At 37.8% G+C, this 23,099-nt stretch overlaps 1 protein-coding gene across 8 annotated transcripts in view; it reads right to left on the bottom strand.

Annotated features, from left to right (window-relative positions):
- Nucleotides 1–23,099, bottom strand: part of ANO5 (anoctamin 5) — a 373,671-nt gene that overhangs the window by 343,978 nt on the left and 6,594 nt on the right. For 2 of the 8 annotated variants that reach the window (XR_012775839.1, XM_075502020.1), the window contains exons 2-6: nucleotides 17,456–17,500; nucleotides 14,634–14,704; nucleotides 7,844–7,891; nucleotides 2,698–2,742; nucleotides 1,394–1,507 (exon numbers count right to left, since the gene is read on the bottom strand). Coding sequence is in view for 7 of the 8 variants with exons in the window: in XM_075502020.1 (XP_075358135.1) it covers nucleotides 1,394–1,507; nucleotides 2,698–2,742; nucleotides 7,844–7,891; nucleotides 14,634–14,704; nucleotides 17,456–17,500 (323 nt within the window). In the remaining variant the exon portion in view is untranslated. The remainder of the gene's footprint in view (nucleotides 1–1,393; nucleotides 1,508–2,697; nucleotides 2,743–7,843; nucleotides 7,892–14,633; nucleotides 14,705–17,455; nucleotides 17,501–23,099) is intronic. The other 6 variants (XM_075502022.1, XM_075502021.1, XM_075502024.1 and 3 more) reach the window with 6 other exon arrangements.

Genomic DNA, 23,099 nt, shown 5'->3' with positions numbered 1-23,099 from the left:
GAGATTCTTGCTTTTTTTAAGGTAACAAGAATATGATGCAGGAGCTGTGTTCTACACTGGATCGTATTTGCATATAGGCAGCATAAGTCCTTAATGAAAACAGTATTTCCTTCATAAAGGAATGTAAGCAGCAAGCAATTTTGAACAGCTCAACTGTGCAGTTTTTGTTCAAAGGAAATTATAATTTTTAATTATGAAACACTTTAATATGACAAGATATAGGTGAGAAACGTTCTTTACTTCACACACCTTTAGTTTGGATCAAGATGTTGTCATAAGCCTCTGTATAATTAGTTTTCTTCTCTGTATAATTAGCCTTATCTTTCATAATAATATGATTACATGAGAATGAAGTCTTTTTTTTTTTTTAAAGAACAAACTTTGGACATATATATTGGAAAGACTAGTTTGTAAATGTAACCTCTCCTGGCTCAGAAAGAAGGCAGCGAATAAAGAGAAAACAAAATAATTAAAATCCCTGCAATTATTATTTTTTAAACATTATGCTTATATAGAATTTATTGTTCATCTTGACTGCATCTCATAGCACCGGATTTTTTAAATGGCTTGAATTTGCGTATTAGTCAAGTTAGACCTCAAATGTCAGTGTGAGCAAGGAACAAATACATGTCATTTACTGATTCTGTCTGACCTACTGCTACCATTCAGGCAACCTGGTCTGGCTGGGAAGTTCAGGGATGATCACTGACCGGCATTTTAGAGAAAGCCTGTACTCCATGCTCTGTTACACAGGAGGTCTCTTATCAAAGCTACTTTAAATATTCTTCTAGAAGAATGAATACACATAAGTAGAGAGCAAGTCAAGCACAGGGAAGAGCTCAAAGAGGAGCTTTGTGTATATTTTGCTCAGAGTATTAAAAAAAAAGTAGTCTTAGAAGTCTTAAAAAGAAAATTGCATGGATTCTTGGACCTAAGAATCCATTTCTGCTCTAACTGAAGTCAAAGGATGGGGGGAAAAAAGTTATTGTTACATCTCATTTGGATAATGCTTTGCTTATTTAGAAGAAACCTCCTTCATTTAACTATTTACAGTTACAGTTTCACCAAAGCCACAGCTAACTATAAGACTGTTAAATGAAGAAAGCAAAATCATTTTGATTACTTGGCATTGATTGTATAATATCTTGAGCAGCCTACATAATGGAGAGTGATCAATTCAGTAAATAAAGCCCCCAAAATCTAATAAAATTGGGTCCTAATGCACAACAGTAAATTACACAGAAATTTCAGTACATGGAATGGCTTTTTACACAGCTATCAAATTTTTAGCTAAGTCCAATTCCAGCTGAGTGTAGTGATTTGAAAGGCTTAGTAATTGATATTCAGGTTATGATAGATAAGAATTAAGAGTACCTCAAAAAGACAAACTTACCAACTTTTTTTCCCATTCCTTATTAAGATCATCCACATAGGAGAGAACAAAATCAATTCTCCTGACACCATCCCTGAAGAAAATAGAATCTTTGCTTTGATGTCTTTTATCAATCTGTGGAAGACATAGGCATATGATTAAAAAAACCACACGTATTGCTGTTGCTTTAAAATATAACAGAAGACAAAGAGGTTTCCCCAGATTGCCTCAATTCTTCAGTTTCTTCATAGCTGAAGATATACTTGGGCAAGTTTTAACAAGGGCTACATCCAGTTAAAATAATTTCAAAATTAACTGCTTATATCCACAAACACTACATGTAAATAACTGGTATATGAAGAATACATATATGTTAGTGTAGCAGTACTTGTGAACAATGCTCCCATTTATTCTTTCACAGTCTTTGCAGTGTGTCATAGATGATAAAGACAAGTGTTATTATACAGCATGATTTTTTTCTGCAGTTAGAATGCCACTCTACACAAAAGCCAGCTAGGGCACAGTTCATCGACTTGAAGCAGGTAGCAAAAAGTAAATTCCATGCATTTTCTTCTACATAACAAGATTCAGTAAGCCAACCACCACAGAGAAATATGTCCCAGCAACAACCATGTACAAAAACAGCACACGAAGAATATATGGGTTACATTTCAAAATCGAGTATTTACTTTCGGGGGGGAGGGGGGGGAGGGTGCCGAATAAATGTATCAGTGCAACAGGGTAATCAGTATTCTAATTGATCTATTAAAGGTCATTTTTTTTTTATCAGCATGCCAGAATGTCATAATAACAACATTCATCTTTTTCACCGATTAGGCTACAGCAATTAATGTTAAGCAAATAAAGACTATTACCCCACTCTCCTAGGGAAGTTAACATAATATTAGGTATTCTTTATTATTGTATCAGTATTCAGCTCTACCAAATTGTTTACAAGACTAGAGGTTCATACAGCAAAGTGCTCACCATAGAAGCTAATACTCTGGTCTAAATTTAACTCCATGCTAAGAAAGGTTGTTGGTGGTTTTTTTTAACCACACCCATCAGCAAAAGTGTATTTATATAGGACCAAATTGGGTTTTCATTTTATTAGAGTAGGAACAAAAACGGAATAATTCCGAGGGTTATGTCTCTGTCTTCTCCCTCTTAAAGCATGCAAGGATGCACGTGAAAAAGTTCTGAGAAAGCACAGAACATTTGTAACTATGACCCTTGCTCCCAGTTAACAGAAGGCATCACACAGTGAGGCATGTTATTACTGCAGCCATCCAAGCCACTTGCAATATCATTCATCACTGTTTTACCCTGAGACGTCGCTTCAGGAACAGATTATATCTCCTTCCACTCTGCTGGAATAACCAACAAGTAGTTAGCAAGCCCACTGTTCCTCTCCAAGACCCAAACCAACTGCTTTGAGCACATACCCCCCAACTAAAGTCAGCAAGAAATCCGTGTCCTTAAAAAAGCCAGGAAAAGCCTCCTCCAACTATTAGAAAAACACAAGCACCCACAAACATTATGGCTGTAATGTCTTTTTTATTAAAGGCAAAGCTGTGCTGGCATCCATTTTGATAATGAACTCGGGTGTTTTAAAATAATGACTCCTGTAATGCTACTTGCCATCATTTGGCTACTTAAGCAGATTTTAAAAAAGAACAGTAAGAAAGTTTCTTTGGATGTAATGCAAAGGCAACAAAACAAGCACTGGCTAATGAATAGTGCACGTGTGTTTCTGTTATGCTCATGTTAAGTTGGACCCACTGGGACATAAAAAGAAAAGAAACAGCATTTTCCTATTCTATTTTGTGCTTACAGGTTTGGGGTTTTTTGTAAATATAATTGTGACTACAAGCAACTTGCAACTGTTTAGATGTTAATTTTATCAAATTAACATAGTGCGTAGAACCACACTGACATCTACATAGCATCAACAGTTCTGTAATTATGCAGTATTACACTAAGTGAACCCCAAAGTGCATTCTAACAACTTACAATGTTGGGAATCGGCCTAAAAACAGACCACCCCAACCACTAATTTAAAAAGACAGAGATTGTGCAAGCACAGATGTTGTCCTAGTGAACTAACAAAATCCATATACAAAAAGAAAAAAAATTAAAATCAATAAATAATATTTACTTCAAAATAAGCCAAAGGAGTGTCCCAAATTCTTTGGGTAGCATAGTTATAATTAGATTATTCCATACAATTGAAGTAATACTTGATCTTTAGTGCCATCAAAGTTTGCTCATTTTCTAAGATATATCAGAATCCTGCTCAGTTATTAAAGGTCTGACTATCAATTTAAGAAGATGCAGTAGTCATCGTTGGATCTGCTTTGAGAAGGGGAATACTTATCACTTCCCTCTCCTTCTGTACATAGGATTATTCATCATGGATAGCGACAGGCCTACTTATTAAACCCATAAATTATTCCTTTCACAAGAAGAACAAGATCAGTCTTGCACATTCATGCAACTCTGCGCATACATGTGCACTTACAGGTTTAAAATATATAAAATGTTAGTAATTTGCATTGGTTGCATCAGTGAATCGTAAAACATTACAGATTAGTACATCTTATTTCTTAACAGCTCTTTCCAGAACTGTATTCAAATTAATTGATCTTAGACAACCTGCAGTTATTACATGAAGTTACACGTCATCAGAGCAGATATTCTGTGACAGGTACCTGCTGGAATACAAGTAACCGAATTAAAACTTCCCAATGCAGCACAGATAGCAAGCAGAAGCTTTTGAATAATTGAATAATACCCAATGAGGAATTACAGAAGAGATGGAGCCCCAAGGCATATGGTGAAAACTCGAGAGGCAACAGCCACAAGTTGTAACACGGGAAATTTCTACTGGATGGGAGGGTGTGGTTGAGCAGGAACGGGTACAACAGGTTGCCCAGAGAGACTGGGTAATCGCCATCCTCAGAGATCACACAGCTTGACCAAGCAAGGCCCTGACTGAGCAACCTGACCTATGTTTGAAGTCAGCCTTGCCTTGAGTAGAAAGTTGGCCAAGGAGACCTGCAGAGGTCCCTTCCAGTCCAAGTCACCGTATGATTCTATGATGTTATTGCAAGTGTTAAACATTTACCAGTGCTTCCAAAAGTTGGATAAATCTTTTTTTTATAACTAAATAAGCTACAAAGCAAGTTTACAAAAACTACTTGTTCAAAAACAAATACTACCTTCCTATTTTCCTGTAGTAACTTTCCAGTTTTAACAGACTAATTATCTCTGTAAGAACTAAGTGACTTTATAGCCTGCAGACAGATGTGCTAATTGAATGCTCTCATGGTCTATCGTAAAGAGCTAAATTTTGCATGTAGCTAAGTAAGTGCAAACTTACTGGATTCATATGGAATTATATTAATATTCCTAGTTATCACATAATTGTTACCTTCTGTTAGACAACCGGCGGACGTCAGAGTACTGGACCGTGTTCAACCAAACAACCCTCCAAGTACCTAGACTTGCAATCCTCACGTTAGACACGAACTAAAGCCCTGCAGCAGGAAATCCTGACTCAAATAGGGGAGGTTACAGGAAAGACCAAGATGTCAGTATGGAAATAAACAAAGCTCAACTCAAGACGAAGTAAGGCTGTAACACTCCACCTTCACTTCTGCCCAAACTGGTGTGAGTAAAGCGTGTAAATGCTGGTGGTCGCACGCTACATTCAAATCCAACAAAACTCTCCCGCATTGCTAAACACTTGATGAGCAGGGCTTGGCCACCTCGCTCCCACAGGTAGCTCAGATATGCTTCTCCAGGGCCAAAGCAAACAAGCCAGGCACCGCGAACAGGAGAGGGAAAAGTGAGCTGCTGGATGTGGCATCGAGTGCTAAACACTGTAACAGAAAGTGCTTCAGAGAAACGACTTGGGATTGAAGCTGAAGAGACTCAGGTAAACATTTCTGTGGCCCTGCTCACCCACCAAAGCACACAGACAGCTGACCTTGGTCAGTACAATCAGCTAGCCCTCGGTGGTCTAACGATATCACAGTACCTGAAAAGCAAATATATTTTGCAGATTATACCTGAATGATTTATTCCTGTCTATTTTCACAGGACTCAGAAGGATTTCTATTTCTGGTCATCCACCTAACAAGAAATTTATGTCCTTACAGGCCGTTTAGCACAGCTCACTCCTTGTAGGCAACGGAGCTTCCTCCAGATACACCTTGCTACTAAATACACCCCAGTCCTCTCCGTGTTCGTACTTCAAAGACAGAGGAACTTGGCTTAGAGCAATACTTTTCAGATTAATATTCAGGCAGAAAACTGCAAGTTTCTTAGGGGCCTACACTTAGAAACACACTTCCCAAATTCAGTTCCCCAAAGTTCAAGGTTTCACAAGTGTCCAACCTCACAGAGCTGGGACTGCAGGTTCAGACCTCAGCATTCTTCACCTTCTGCTTTTTGTATCTCAGAATGGGAAGATGGTTTAGAGCAGCAATTGCAGTAGCAAAGCAGTAACCAACACTAATATGAGATGGAAGAACCCAATACATTAGCCTCATTAGAGTTGTAGCACAGTGAAGAATCTCTGGCTATGACTCATGGGTATGCTGAGAAGTTACGTCAACATTATCCCCATCAGCACATCTGGGAGTTTTATTATCATAGTGCTAACATTACCAGACAAGAAAACTTCCTGAGATTAAAAAATAAAATTGATTTGCAACATTTTGCTTACTTACAAGATACAGTCTACAAACCAAGTATTTATTTACTGCATACCTTTGATAATCATACAGGCAAATTAGTTTTTATCACAGACAATGTAACAAACCAAAATAACTATGTTACAAAGCAATCAGTTAATGTATACAAACAATACACTTCAGAAAAGTTTTCAGAATACAGAAATGGACAAAAAAATGAGAGTTTGAAATCTGAATCAAAATACAAGGAAAGCCTCCATAATTGCAAGAGTAGGAAACATTCAGCGGCTTAAAAACAAAATTATCACCCTCACTTAGATCCCCAGTTCACTCAGAATATTTATATACCCCTATATAAATAAATATATACACACACCCCTATATATAAATATTTATATATGCTTATATAAATAGGGTTATATACATTCTGTGAAAATCCCTTTTCACAGAATTAAACATGCTTACAGCTATAGGAGAAACAAGCCGATTAAAGTGCCGCTGTGCTAAATATAGCCGTTTGAGAAAATTTATGTCCAAAAGCAAAAAGCTCCTGGAAATGTATTCCCACAACATATGAAAACATACAGGCACGCTACTGAAAATCAAAAAGGCAAATTCCTGGTTTCTGCACAATAAACTCAGTTCCCATTATACCAGAGATCCATTTGCATGAAGTTCTCTTCAATATTCTTCCTTGAAGGAATCTGCGCAACTGAAGTGCTTACCCACTTCAAAGAAGTGTATTTACAACACTCTTAACACCACACATCCCAATTCCCAGTTATGCTTCATGCAGGGTACAAAGCTGCATAGAAAGAAATTTCCCATTCAAAGAAACACAAAACCACAGGTATTTCTTTTAGCTAAAACTTGCAAGCTACTTTTTGCACCTTTACCACACTTGTGTTTTAATTTTGAACCACATTAAAATCTCAAAGCTTGAAAACATGCATTTCAAAGCAGTTTAAGACACCAAAATGTTTGCACTATAATTTAAACACGCAGAAAAAGCCTCTCTGGATAAAAGAACACATTAAACAAGAATAGAAAAAAGAAAAATAAAAAATATGCTAAGAGAGTGTATGCGTTAATGTAAGACACCAGAGCCCAATGTAAGCAAGCAGACAGTTTTAATACACCTCAGCATGTACTTCTTCAGTTGTCTTAAAATGAGTTTTGGTAATTTTTTTTTCTCCAGAAAAGAATAACGGTTATTTTAAGTTTTTTGATATATTTGACAATTAATACAATTATCTTGTCTGTGAATTTCAGTAAGAGGATATTTTCAGCCTTTCCTTACTAATTACTACAATAAGAAAAAAAAAAAGGCAACACACTTCAAATGTTGTCAGTGTTTGTTTCTTGCTCTTTAAAACATTCTAAAGTATCATGCTGACTCAGAGAGCCCTCCAGATTATTATGACAAAAAGGAATCCCACGCTTGTTAATAACACCATAGTCAGAATATATCCTATATCCCATCAAACCAAAACAATGATAAAAAAGCAAACTTTCCAGTTTACTCCACCAATACTTAACTTTTCAATTTTGTCTATTATCCTTTCAATTTGCTTGAATTTATCATTTAAGCCATCACTAGGAATAAACTAAAAAACCACATTCATTTTTATATGCTAGAAAAACAATTCTTTTTGGAAGGATGGCTTCCTTGAAACTGGAAAATTTTCTGGTGAGGGACTTTTTGGCATACAGTAATAGAAGACGCCACACAAATTCATGCAAGGAAGCATGAATGTTGTTTACTGCTTACCACTTGATGTTCAGGGATGAGTAAAGTAGTCTCAGTGCTGTTTAGGCCCTGCCAGTGGCATCACAGGAAAAACATAATGTTGTTAGCGATGATGCAAAGGGTGCTTTAAAATAAAAGGCTATTTCAGAAGAGACAGTGTAGCTTCTGGTTTAAGTTGCTGAAAAGCTATTCTGAGTGATAACTGGATTTTCAGTATAGAGAGTCAAAGTTTTAACAAACCTCTACTTCCTCAGATGAGCTGGGTCTCTAGCCTATGCCACCAACTTTTACATAGCCCATATTGATTTTTAAATATTACTAAGAATAACTCTATTAAGAGCTATACGGTATTCCTCAGCATTTCCATTATAAAAAATAAAGTCTAAACAACTTGGCACAGATTTCCATTTACAAGCTGATAAAGAACAACTTTTAACAGTACTTTTTGTTATTTAATATCAAAGAGAGAAAATGTACATAGCATAGACGGCTGCACTTGCATTCAGAAAAAACATGACACCCCTTAGCTAGCTATTTTTTCAATATGAACTGCAATTACACCATGTGAAGGAAAACAAATGCGAGGAGACAAATCATTAATCTCACAGTGTAGACAAGGCAAATTGGTATCAGTAATTGTAGTTGTTATGCTTAATGAGACTAGTGAGGGCTTCCCAGCTTCCAGTTCTGATCCAAGCCTGGTGAGGCTCTACCCTGATTTTAATTGTACAAGATCTGGGTGCTCATTATTTTCCTGTATGTGGGCCTGGAGGGTGCTGCAACGTCCTCTGGCCAGACTCCACACAGGGATGACAGGCATACCAACAGCAGAGGACTCTGCAGAGCACAGCTATCCTACAAAGACACGTCCATAAGCTATCTGGGGTCCTGGCCCACAACTGTATGACTGCATGAGCAAAGGATTTTGACATCAGGCTTCGCTATTGGAATGAATAATGGTTTGCAATACCTAAGCTGTTTTGCAGTATCTAATTCTGTTAGTCAATAATTTCTCACACTGTTCCTTTGTTTTGCTTCTGAAAACAAATCCTAGACACGTTTAAACAGTGCAACCAAACAGTGCAAGCGCCTTATGAAAACATGACAGTTCTCTATGGAATTACCTTTCAACAGAAGCAGAATACTAACTTCATTTCATTGTTGTATCATCATTTATTTGTTTCGAGTTAATATTTCAAAAAGTGTATTTCCCCAAATCCAATTTTCATAAAGTACTGTCTATGATTTCAAAAATCAGAAATAAATATTTTTCACTTTTATTACAATTTTACTTGAGAGAAACCACACAGGTCCATTCCTATAATTTTGTGAAATAAACATGCCATTTTTGTTCCTTTTTACATTGCAAGTAATACATACACACATCTTTACATTCTTTCTTAATGATGCCATCTCTGAGTATTTACTTATCTAAGTAAGGTAAAAATGTCCTTTTCAGAATTCAGTCAAATAAACACAGAAAGATTGACCTGTTTTTTGGCAAGGAATCCCCATGAGAAAGAGTGCATGTATAAATAGCTGCACTGTGCTCTTACCCTAAGACAGTCTGAACTGGGTTTAGAAATCTAATCGTCTCATCACTGATGCTACTGGAAAAACGGCACTATTTGTAGAGAAATAAGGGCTGAGACAGTTAAGCAGAAAGTTTTTCTCCAGTTATACTCTGAAAATATCTGCCACGTAAAGTACGGTACAAATTTGACATCAATAGGAGCACAGTCTTGCTTTTCATTGCTGCCCTACGGCTCCTGACCTCTCCATTGCACGCTTGCCCTCCCCGTCCAAGCTGGTGCCCTTCCATCTGCTTTTCTTCCACCTCTCCATCCTGTACTCCTCCCACCCACAGCTTCCCACCTCCTCCACGATTAGATATAAATATGGGTTTTAGTCACCCACTGGCCCTCATATGCTGCCCACACTGCTTCACTCAGGGATAAAATTTTAATACATTTAGTCAAACACTAAACTGTAGGATGAAGACACATGGCTGGTAGAGTCCAGCTGCTAAAAACACTTTGTACATTCCCATGCATTTTGTGAAATGTTTTCCTGTTAAACTAGGGAACTTACCCTGCTCTCAATACAACTGCCTGAAATTAATTAGCTGAAGTCACCGGGGTTAAGTATTGTAAAACTGGTGATAGTCAATATATCTTTTCCTGCACATTTAAAATGTAAGAACTCTTGTAGAGAGACACCACTTCTTCGTTATATGCCAGTCTACGTATAGCACAAAGGGGCTCCAATCTTGATAATGCATGACCCCCAAAACAAGAACCAACCAGTGCTTCCAGAAACACTCAAATAGTCCAACTTTGTTGAGATGAAAACCAAGAATAAAGAAGGTTAGCAGTGGTGGCAGCAGTGTTGGACTGGTCCTTCATACTTTGGAATCCACTCTCTTAAGTCTTTAATGTGCTCTCTCTCTTCCCAAAATATTCCGCAGATTGTGTTTTGTAGTTACACTTGAAAGAAGCCTTTTTGTATTTCCTTCTAGATTTTGAAACTGATTTGGTCTGTCTTCACAATGCTAATAATGGTATTTTATGTTTCTCTCTACTTGAAAACCCACTGGTCTGAATTGAAAAATGAACAAGCATGAAAAGTAATGTACATTATGATGGTGTTTGTTCGGGGGGGGGGGGGGGGGGGGGGTGTCAATTCATTTGCAACACCTGCAGCTCTCAAAAAAAAAAATCTATGTGTCATACCCCTAATTTTTGTCAAATGCGTTGCTTTAATACATTTGATGGAGCTCTGCCAATTTACTCCTGCTAACCTGGTTTAAATAGAGACTGCTTGTTCTCAGATTTTCTCACAATCAAACTACCATATGCAAAATCCTGATTAACAGAAATTTTTAGTGAGAATTTAATTGGTGTGAAATTAACAGGAAAGGTGAAAAGTTCATATATAACTGTGCAAAACTAATTCCTACCTTCCTACAGCTAGAATAGGGCACAGTCCTGCAGCTTTACTCAGTGAGTAGTGCGACCACCTGCCTTTTATGAGGGTGAGAAACTCAGGGTCCACATACATACAAAGCAAGCATTTGAAGTGACTTTGTACTACTTAATTGGAATAGCAGATAGACAAATAGTCCTCAGTATACACCTCTTACAGATGTCAATAAATGACAAACTAGTTAGTGATTCAATCTTCCATAAAATCTGTACTAATTTTACAATTATCCCACTTGAATGGCCTAAAATTTTACTATCAGGGAATTTAATATAAATTCCATTTTTTAACCTTTCTTCCAATCATGAATTATTTAACTGACCTTCCCTCTTAATAACAGGAACTCTGTTTTGTCAGTGGGCCTCATCCTCATTTACTTTGCAACTTGAACAACTAATGATAAACACTGAACAGAGATGCACCGTGCTATCAAAACAGAATTGTGCCATTATATATTTTTCTAGCTCTCTCTCTGCATAAAGCACAGAGGAAAAATGGATTCTCAGTTTTTATGTCATTCATTTTTCAATTTGCTTGAAAGGACTTTCAGAGGCATTTATGTATTTCTTGGAACAGGAACTCCATGAAGACTGATTCAGGTAGATTCTACATAGAGACTCAATTAGGACAGTTGCCTATCCCGAACAGAAGTGGCTGTCTGTGAATTACTGATTTAACAATGACATAATTTGAAGCAGTCCCATTGCAGCACCTGTTCTAAAACACCCCTATCATATCCATATTTTTTTTCCTCTCCAGTCTGCTCTTTACTGAAAACATCTCCTTGCCTCCCTGCGTGACAAAGCATCTAGAAATAATGCATGCTAGAAGGCTTGTAATATGAAAAGCTGTTGAACTCCAAGCGATCCTGTTTCTTTTGTCTTTGTTGGAGATTAAAAAGAAAAAAAAAAAAAAGGAGACTCAACAAGAAGCAGATGAAAGAAAGAAACAGGGTAAAAGTAGGAAAGAAGCAATGGATTAGAGCACAAATGCAAAATCATAAGGAAGGACCAAATGTACCATTGATTGGAGGCTCAATTGCTTTTTTGAGTCCTGAACTTCATCTGACTTTTGTACATATGTTGGCAGGCTTCACTACAGACTATTTTTCACCTTCATTTTTCTATTACTTGCATCATTTCTCGTGTACAAAATCATGTATTCCTTTACAGATAACAAAAGAAAAAAAATGCCACTGAATTATGGATAGGTAATGTTTTCTGCTCTCCATATTTGAATCTAGATTTCTTTTTTTCCCCTCCTCTGTTGCTAAGTCAACAATAAGGCCATAGCTTTTTCTCCCTGCTGCTGAGCAGCAGCATACTGTTATTATCTTCTCTTCCAAAAGAAAAGATAGCCCAAGCATAATGAAGTTGTGACCTGAATGTAAATTCATTTAACTCTCTCCCAATGGTCTTTTTATGGATGAATTCCATTTCTATGTTAAAATTACCTGACTTAAATTGTTTTAAGACTTCCAAGCGTTCATATTTTCCAATTGCAGGAACAAAGTTAAGTCCGTGGTTAAGTAACAATAAAGTTACCAACCTATCACCAGGGTAAAATTATAAGAGAGAGGAATGTGCTATCTGTCAAAACAGGAACAAAGCATGTTGACCTGAGCTCAAAAGGGTCTTGGTGAAAAGAGGAGAAACCTTGGTTTGTCTTTCATGCCAGGATAGATGACCCTGTTCAATTTCTATGGGAATGCATCAAGGGTGACAAAAGGCAGCCAGCGAAGAACTGAGGGAAAAGAAATTCTTCCAGTTTATTGAGAAGAAAACTGAAGTTGTGACAACACACGAAGATAAAGGATTAGCATTACGTGAAAAAAAAAAATCAGGGCTATCTTACCGTTGGAATGAGTTCATGGAAAAACTTTAAGGATAGACTTAACCTGAATATGTAGGACATTAACATCAAGAACTAAGCCTGTTATGGCTGATATGAGTGTGAAACTGGGCAAAAAGATTAAGAGTAACTCTGTAACTTCATGTCTGGCTAATGCACAGAAAGCAAACATCAGATAAATGAGACTGTATTAGGGAACATGGGGTAGGATAATGCAAAGCACAGAAAAGTACTAACTTAAATGTAAGCAAACATCAGATAACCAGCTGACCTGGAGAAACAAAGCCAAATAAGCTGTCTCTTCTTAGAGGGAGAAAGGAAAATAACAAACCAAAAAACCTGAGTCATCAAGTCAGCTACGGACTAATATTGCTAATACGGCAATACTTTGTGATATTTAGGAACAAATAATGAAGAAAAATAATTATATAAGGAACATGCATAAGAAGAAAACAAGAGAAAAGGCAGCATTAAGTTACCAACGAGAGGTTAACCAGATATATTTTTCATAAGAAGACTACCTCCCAGACAAGAAAGTGCTGCAGATCAAAGCCGCCTTTCCCACCCCATCGTGAATCTTTCACCCTTCAAAAAGGTTCAAATCCCATGTCTCTACATATGAGACACATGCATTGCACCCTTTCTCCCATGTTGCCTGCCTTTTCCTATGTCCTAAGTTATCAAGTGAATTCTTTCAGGCTTTGGTGAAACAGGTCATCTCCACCTACTCAGAGACACTCTACAGGAACTCAGACTCAGCTTCAGACTCTGATGCTTATCATGGTATGATGATTCATACGCTGTAATTTGAGACTGTATCTGCCCAGGGTTCAGTGAAGTATTTGATATGGCTGTTCACTGAAAATTTTCCTGGAAAAAAAGATTTACTACAACTCCTACAATAGATTGAGAAAGTAGCAGGGTGAACATACTAACAATTTTTAGGATGGAACTGGCAGATTTATGAAAACATTTAGATGATCTGGTTGCATGCGCTAGCAAGATAAAGATCTGTGTAACCTAGGAAGCATTTCTGAGTTCTGTCTGCACAGGACCATCTCTAAATTTGCCTCTTAGAGGTAGGTGAGGACATGTTTTACTCTTAAGAAGTTCAGCAGAACAACTACAGTTTTCCAACACTGAATTCAATAGACATCATTTCTGATGAGTACTCATAGCAAGGATGAGACACTACTTTGACAGAGCAACTATTTCTTTTCCTATCTAAAACTCTTCCTAACTTCCTCTAAGCATATAATAATCATAATTTCAAAAAAATCAGACAACAGAAATTAAAATAAAATACCAATTTCAAGAATGCATATTTTCAATATTCTTCTTTAATCTGTTTCTTAACTGAAGAGTAACCACACACCACTATCTATTTAAGCTATTGTGTACTGTACATGTCAAGCAATGACGTACTGTGAAAAAATGAATAGCTGATGATGCTATTTGGGTTGCACAGGTTTCGAGGAAGAGTTATTCTTATAACTCAAATCTTCATTTGCTTTCTCATAAATCTTGCTGCACTGTCAAAAAGTTCCTAGAGCAGAGGAATGCAAGAGTGTCTTGATTTCCCTATCAAGCCAGCAATATAATACGCAGCATAAAACAAAGTGTTGGGTTTGTGCAGAAGCATTATGTTTTTCCAATTGCCAAAACATTAAATGATCGTGTGATTCTCATTTCAAGACTGATACTGGAAACACTGTTAAGCCCATACTGTTTTCTACTACTACTGTGTTGTAGCGCTAACACTTGTAAGTCTCTTATAAGACTCAGTGAGTATCAGTGTTACTTTCATGGTTTTGCTCCTTCAGAATACCAGAGGAAGAAAATGTTTACATGGATAAAAAAGGAGGTATACGACAATCTAAAAGAAATACTATTTTTAAAACTAATTCTCTCTTTCACAGCTACTGTTCCTCTTTCTTCCTACCAGTCGTCTGTTAACACCATCTGTATTGGACCTTACCTCAGAGCTGCTTGGGACTTCTGATCCTGCAGTTGAACTAGTTTCACATAAAGGTCCATTGCATTCTTCCCCTAAGGAACACAGAAAGTAAGATTCACATAAATACATTTCTTATTTTAAAATATGATTGTATCTGAAAAATGAAGTGAACCTTGAAGGCATGGAACTACGAACAAGCAAAAGCAAAAGCTGGAAAATAATACTCAGCTACATAAAATCTTTAAGAATGGCTCTTTGAAGGGAAAAAACGCTGCAAGACACAATATACTCAGTCTGAACTACCTGGTTGTAACCTTGCAGTCACAGAAACACATTTTTAAATGTGACAAACAAAAATCTGTCAGCATCATGTATTTGATGAGATAAAATTATTTCTTGTCTCAAATGTCTGATAGGTGACTGTCTATGAGTGTCTCATACCTGGAGCTTTGCTGCCTCAGTTATGAAAGTTCAATTATCTCTGGGGTTGCTTGCTAGAAATCAATTTTTTTTTTTTGTTGCTACGGGATTAATGGTGCATAACCTCAAGATTACAGATGACCACATCATGGAGATATGATGACAGGATCAAGAATAGTAATACCAAGCTTCTTCTTGTTTAAATAAAAAACCAAAACCCCCTTCATTTTAACAACAGTATTGAACTCCGACATGACTTTCCCGCAAATATATTCAGTCCACCAAGGACACTGTTACTTAAACGTTAACATTATAGGGAAAAAAAGTCACATGAAATATCTTCAGACCCCTAAACCATACTGAGACATTTGCTGGGTTTGTGGCTCTGAACCTACTCTGTCAACAATTCCCTTTGAAGAGCAATTCAGAGCCCATAAGCTAGGCTCCTGCTCCAAGAAGTTTTTGTAAACAACCATCTCTCTGCTGATTAGACAGACAGACCAGTCTCCTAAATCAGGCAACTAAATAGCTCCACCACCAATGGAAAAGGATAAGCAGTTCTGAGAACAGCTTGTCACAATCTAAAGCAGGCATCTAATAAAGCTGCCTCTTTCTTCTGAAAAAAAAAAAAAAAAAAAAAAAAAAAGGATTCATCATACTCCTTTCTTCATCAAACAGCAAGGAAGTATTGATGGGTATAGCTTAGGCTGGACAGATTGACTAGCACAGCTTAGACTGGACCACTGTCAGACAACTATGGCTAGATTAGTCCTACCAATAAGACAGACCTACTCTTTTTTTTGTAACCTGCAAATATTTTATGTCAAAATTGCATCCGGGCAGGATACAAACTGTTTTTTCTAAAATCTATAAGCAGCTACTTAGACAGAAGAAAAAAATGAAAGGAAACAAAATGCTCTCAAGCTGTGTCTAAGTTCATTTACAGAAAATGGTCTCTAATTTATAACTGCATATGATGCGATGAGAAACTGGGCAATAGTATATAATGGTATATAACATATAATGAAGTTCCTGAATGCTAAGACATTCAAAGTCATTGCATGCTATTTTGCTAAAGCAAACTGTGCCTGCAAAATCTGTATTAGTTGATATAATTTGAACACTTAAGTTTTATTCATGTACCTGTAGAAAGATGCCCACATATGGTGATACAAGTGGGGAAACCAGTGTCAAGCCCTCTCTAAAAAGTTAACGTGGAAGTCAATAATTTGGGATCATTCTGCCTACCCAAACATACCATAAACGCCACAGGGACTACGCTGTAAGACAGACCACCAAACACAGAAGAGGTTTACAGGAGCAGCTTCAGCACAGAACTGAATTCACGTCACCTTCCAACACAGCACAAGCGTTCAACATGTACGAGAAGCAAATGGCATATAATGGGAGACTATTATAATAAGAACAGAGAAGTCTTGACTCAAAAAACAGCTATCAAAATATTCAGATTAACTTACTTGAGAAACTGCTCCTGCAAGAATATTCCTAAGCAGAGGGTCTACCTTCAGACAGGGCTGGCTCTAAGCATAGGCAAACTTGGCAGCTGCCCAGGACAGCAGGCCTGATGAAAGAAAGGGATCATCACCATCACGCTCTGCTGCCTGCTCTGCCTACAGCCCTCGGAAGCAGGTGGCTGCTGCAGCTTTGGCCAAAGGTAGCAAGCCCAGGGGCAGAAAGCCCAAACATCTGGTCACACAACCCTCCACGGCAGGAGCAGCCTGGCACCTTGTCCCTGGAGCAGTAGCGTTCAATTTGCCTATGCTGCTGAGAGGACGGGAACCAATTCCACGGACTGCAACAACAGCCTTGGTGTTTGTTTCTTCTGGCTTATCCTTTCTGTAGTTGTGAAAGTTTAACCCCAGGAACAAGCACGATTCAGAGTTCTACATTTTAAATGCTCTCCCAGTACCATAGCTGATTACTTATGCCACTTGTGAAAGGAAATCCTCTTGGTATCTCTGAGCCAGGGGAATAAAACTGAATAACCCTAGTGCAGCACATAAGAAGGCAAAAAGAGAATGCAAAACATGTATTATCTGAGAAGTACAACACACTTAATACGTTCACTCCTTGAAAAACACATAAACGGGTTCCTAAGCAGTATAAGAAATGCATGTCCAAGTCACGTAGAACGGTATAAAGGAGCCGCAACCCAGAATTCAAACAAGCACCAGGAATGGAGATGCCCAATTAATTCTTAACCAAGAGAGCTGCCCACAGATAGCTAAAAATGGACTTGTAAATCACATTTCAAAAAGCTTGGCTCATATGTGATATCAGTGACTCATATAAAATTAAGTCTGATTTCCAAGAGACTCTCAGCAGAAAGAAAGAAAAAAAAAAAAAAAAGACAGAGGACACACACAAAAGGGAGGAAGGCGTAATGCCGGTTAGTACAATACCTTCTGACCACGACGGCTTGAACTTGGTGAGAATCGCAAAGTCATCTTTAAAAGGAAAAAACACTTCAGTAAGAACCAGAAGTAAAACCCACTTTTAACATGAACCCGTTTAATAATTCTCCTCTATCCTTTACAATACGGCCACTATATCCAAACAAAAGAACAAGCCCTAGAAACAAGAGACTCTGGCCTAGACAGAAAGCACGGAGCAGGTTCCTCTTGAAACATCGACATTCACCTTTTTGTCCAGGCACCTTGTTCAGCAACACAAACAAGGATGCCACTTTCCCGTATCAGCAGCAGGGGGGACAATAATAGTTTCTGCTAGCCAAGAAAACGTGTTTAAAATTCTTTGAGAAATTACAACTTCATATCTAAAGATGGACACTACATGCTCTACTGTATGTAAAGAGATCTAGACACGCCTGCACATCAAAAAGAACAAATGAGGACACCTACTAAACATAAGTGGCCCTTCAATACAAAATTCGTTTGTACAAATTGCAGTCACTCCTTGCAAATTTTTTGTTCAAAATTAATCCCAGTACCACACTATGACTATCAGAACCCATTAAAATTGTTTCAAACATATGTAACTTTAATATTTATTCATATCATTGGCCTTTCGTGGGCATGCACATATCCCATCTGAAAGAAATAGCTCCTTCCCAATGTAAGCATCGTCTCCAACAGCCTTACAGTTCTGCACACAGCTACTTCTAACTCCTTAAACACGTGTGTCTTGGGAGTTTGCACATTATTGGAAATAAATGAGCTTCATGTGGCCCATAATTTTGCAGTATTAACATATGCTGTCCCAAACTACACCCTACTGCAGGGCAACCTACTTAGAAACTTTTGGCATGCCACCCCTAAGAATTACAGACCATTTCTATTTCAATTACAGTCCCAGATGATCAGATCAACAGTAATCCAAAACAGCTCACAGAAATCAACATTCAGAACTGAAGACTGGAGAACATAATCAGGACTGATTTTGCCTTTTAAAATATAAGTAGTTAACCACACAAAAAAGGTACTTTTATTAGTGCAGTCGTACAATTTCTGCAACAAGCATGAAAAATGGCTTATTGTGTAATGAAATGATTAGTCATTCTAAAATAGTTTAACTTTGTTCACAGTGCCTGAATCAGTTTCTTTTTCTACATGGCAAAGCTGACATTTTAGGAAAAAACAGAAGGAATTTAATTCCACATCTGGACCTACTGGTTAAAAGAAGTGGTTTAATATGATTAGTATTTCAGGAATCAAAAAGTTGTCCTTCAAAACCTTCCTATTCATTCCATGACGAAAGACAAAAACCCTTAGTGGTCTAGATGCCAACATGCTCACAGATTTCCTAAGACGCTACTGTAGCTGCAACTTACAGAACTGGCACGCAAGCTATGCAAGTGTGACTGGCCGTCACGTATTTAAAATCAGATACATGGATGGGAGACCACATGCATGACCCACCTACCCTTTATACGACTGTATGACAGAAAGTGGAAAATTCTCTTTGATGACTACAGTGGTAATATAGGCTTTATAAAATTAAAAAATAAAGTCACCTGCAAGAAAACAAGCAGCTCAAAATAAATTCTGTTTATTTTGACCAGTGCTGTTTAATTTCATTTATAAAACCTCATAAAACACAAATAAGTGTACTCAGTGCTGTCGCAAAAAAGTAAGGATGCTGTTGTAAATCAAGGTCTCCTGTAGCCCCCTATTTTCTGATAGCTGGGGCAAGGTAAGCAGCACGGCTCAGTGACGCCACAGGACTAGCCATGTATCCCTCTGCACCAAAAATAAGTTGCACGTTCTCTAGGAGAAGTGCAACCCGTCACAGGCCACATCCTGGTCACAACGGTTGTGCCCAGACTAGGAAAATAAAAGGTCCAGGACACTGGCTCAACCATAGGACTGCTCACTCAATTATTAGTGCACTTGGTGGAACAGTTTTTGGCTTCTAGCGCTCTCCCCGACAGAGCAGAAACACACTCTAGAGGACATCACAGGCCAAGTTCTGGTCTTTGGAGAAGTCTGCCCTGCTTGGGGAAGAAGGGAGTTTAGCCATATGGACGTGGCCAGACTGTGCTACTTGTCCTCTAGGCCAATGAAAAATCCCCGGCTTTTTTGATTACTAGCACAGGCACAGCCTGGGATGCTCTAGCATCTTTAACAGGACCTAACCAGCAATTTCCCCGGAAGATGATGATCTATGTCACTTCAGCATCCTTAGGTAAGCTGGGATCTGCTGGCAGATGTGAAGAAAAAAAAAGCTTGGGCAATGATGCTGCACTCAAGGTATAGCTGGGCACAGAGCAGCTGGCGTGTAGATGCTGCAGTCTGGCAGAGCTCAGAGCAACTCTGCGTCAGAAAACAGAGCAAGAGAAGGCATTTAAATTATCCCTTCTGTCAACTTCTACCACCACGATTCATCTGCACCAAGCAGAGCTCTTGGTAGCTGTCTTTCTACCAGTAAAGTTGTTAACATATTAGGTGCTTCTAAAGCCAAGCAGAAGCTGAATAGACAGTTTTAGGGATGAAAATTTTCATTTTACTACTAAAACTAGGAAATCATCTGCACTTGCACACCTAAGACCTCTGAGAGAGCTATTCCAAAGGCAAAGTCAGAGCCAGGATTCTCAGGCAGGTGCTGACAAACTGTTTATTGTTTGGCAGTAAGACGGTATTACTACTGGTACTACTATTACTTTCAGCATTGTTTCCAAAATACTGCTTCCATTTATTTCCACAATTTTCTTAGACACAGTAACAGCATCCTTTTCAGTCAACAAAACCAAGCAGGTAAAAACAACTTTCAGACCTGTCGTACTGTCCTGCACATGTCTGATGCCTTCAGCATATCAGTTTACACACACATACATACATATCCCTAGAGCAAGTTTTTGATAGTCCAGGTAAAACAGAAAAAAAACCTCCAAACTTACAACGCAGTTGTTATGAGGTAGCTACTTTGTACTATGAAGAAACTTCCTACTATTCATTCTTACCAACACAAAAGCATTGCAAGAGCATTCTTACCAATGCAAAGCAATGCAAGAAATTTTTATTTCTAGATGTCTTGAAGTTACCATCTTAATAAAGCCCTGCCATTACTCAATAACGTGGCCTGCCTGACAAAAGAGAATTCAGTTTAAAACATGATTACCTATCACTAAATCAATGCGCTATTTACAGTACTGCGTCCTTTGCTCCCAAAAGATCACCATGGAATTCCTGCTGTAGTGGATCTACTCTGACCAATTTCCATCTTTGATAAGGAGTCTAATTCAGCACTGAGTCACTAACAAAAATGCATACTGAACAAAGATCTCTCCAGAATAAGGTCACTCTTTCCAAGTTAGCCTCATAATGACTATTTTAAGTGCTTCCATATCTAAGAAAAACATGGCTTTAAAATGATTTAACAACTAAATTTATGTGTATATTGACCGTATCCTCCCAGAGCTGGATGACTGAGTTGCCTAGGGGAACTGAGGACCCACCTAGTATGCTGGCTCCTAAGCAAGTAAAATAAGTGTTATTACTTCACCTGGCATCATCTGAAGAGTAACAACTGCACTGCTGAACCAAAGATTCCATCTCAAAAGTACATTTGAGGTGGTGGTTTATGCACACTCAGAGCCGCTCCTAAAAATTTAAAACTGTTCCTTAACAATGAAAACATTAAATTCTCAGTAAAGCCAGGAAAAATTATTTGGAACATTTTAAAAGAAATTTATTATTCCCTTAAAAAAAAAAATTGCATTCAAGTATACTCTGCTTCACAAACATATTAATTTTGAGCATGTGTTTTATTATTAACGCAGTAATTCCAGAGAACAGGTATTTATCAACACATAGAAAGTAAAAGAAAAAAACATCAGTATTTTATATAGGCATAAATATGCAGAAAAGAAATCTGTTCCTAACAATAAGAAAATCTCATTTAGCATTTGGAAAAGACATGAAGTCCTCAGTTCTAGTCTCTAGTACAGTAAAAGGGTATTTTAAATCAGAACTGAGGTTTACCCTCAGCTGCCTTCCTTTTAAAGAACCATAAAACGTCCCTTTTGATTAACAGGCACTGGGTTAAAAAAAAAGGAAGAAAAAGAAAAAGTTGTGTAAATCTGTTTTTAGCAAAAAACCACAAGCATAGTGTTGTAACACAGAACTTGAATGGCATTTAACATGGTTAAGGCATTAACCATTACCATATTGTATGTACCAGCATAGACAAGACTTAAAGCATGCTGTGAGCACTGAAGTTAGCACTTAACACCTTTCAGGTATCATCATTTTGCAGAATGACACATGTAAACTGATTAAGAGGTTCAAATGTAACTGAAAAAAGAAAGCCCAGACCAGTGATAGCTGGATAAAGTCAGGTATTTTTAAATTGTGTAGCATTTAGATGCATGTTAGTAAGGGGAATAGGATGGCAAATAAACCTCAGAAGAGCAGAGTGGTAAAATACCAGACTGCAGAAGTCCCACCAACTCATGAAACACTATGGCTGTGCTTGTTTGCACTTAGACTATTTATATGTGCAGGGCCAGATTTCATCAGCGCTATTTGACTGCAGAGGCAGACAAACAGCTTGGGCAATGGCCCTGCACATATGTGAAAGTGCCAGGTGCACTCACATCTCCAAGAAAAGATGAAGAAAGGGGAATGGGGGTATTGCTTTGCATCACAGCCCAAGGGAATTACAGGCACTTCAAAAAGTGTTAGGTATAGACTTGCTTTCCTAGCATTCCCAGAGGCACACTTAAAAATCTTACATTATTATTCATTAATGCATTTCTCCAGCTTCCACTGAAATCACTGATGTAACCCTGAAGCAACACAATCTCCGATATCTTTCGGCAACTGCAATACACAAGTTTTCAACGGTATTGGAGGGCCTAATGTACTATTCATTCTATGGACACACAGCACATTCCCATCCTTGTACGAGACATCTTCCATAGATACTATAAGAGAAGAGCGATACACAAACAGGGAACTAACAATAGGGAAATAGTGAAAAGGGTGGGGATAAGTTTAGCATAAACTAGGAACATATATGACTTGTACATTTATTAAGAAAGTAAAAAGCAATGTATAAAAAACTACACCTCGAATTTACTGTCCTCTGGCAGTATTCCTCAGTTTCATGCTACCTGGATGTTTCATTTCAGATGGCCAAGTTCATCTGCAATTTTTTGTTCCTTCTGGTCCTTGTGCTCTACCTAGCTCAATACTATTTTGGTTATGCTTCCAACAAAATGTGTCATTGAGAATTTTGCTACTGTATTCACCAGGACAAGTATTTAATTTTCTTATATTAAACAACATAAAAATATGCCAGTATAGAACGACTTTTTATAAACAAATCCCATCAAAATTTTTTTTTGCTGAAGTATGAGTTTGCAAGACTTAATATTTTCCATCCAAATTACTTTAAAGATGACTGAATAACTCTGGAAGTCATATACTGACTTCTTATCAATCAAGAAAATGAGCAGGGCAATGGACCATGGCTGCCATCACTTAGAGTCTTTTATGTAAACCCCACTCGATTAACACGACTGTAGCACGCAAAGGCATCCAACTTGCCAATGGCCTCAAAACCACGTCTGCCAGTCATTACTCG

Source organism: Mycteria americana, chromosome 5 (genome assembly GCF_035582795.1).
Source record: "Mycteria americana isolate JAX WOST 10 ecotype Jacksonville Zoo and Gardens chromosome 5, USCA_MyAme_1.0, whole genome shotgun sequence".
NCBI lineage: Eukaryota > Metazoa > Chordata > Aves > Ciconiiformes > Ciconiidae > Mycteria > Mycteria americana.
This window is presented reverse-complemented; position numbering and strand designations above follow the sequence as displayed.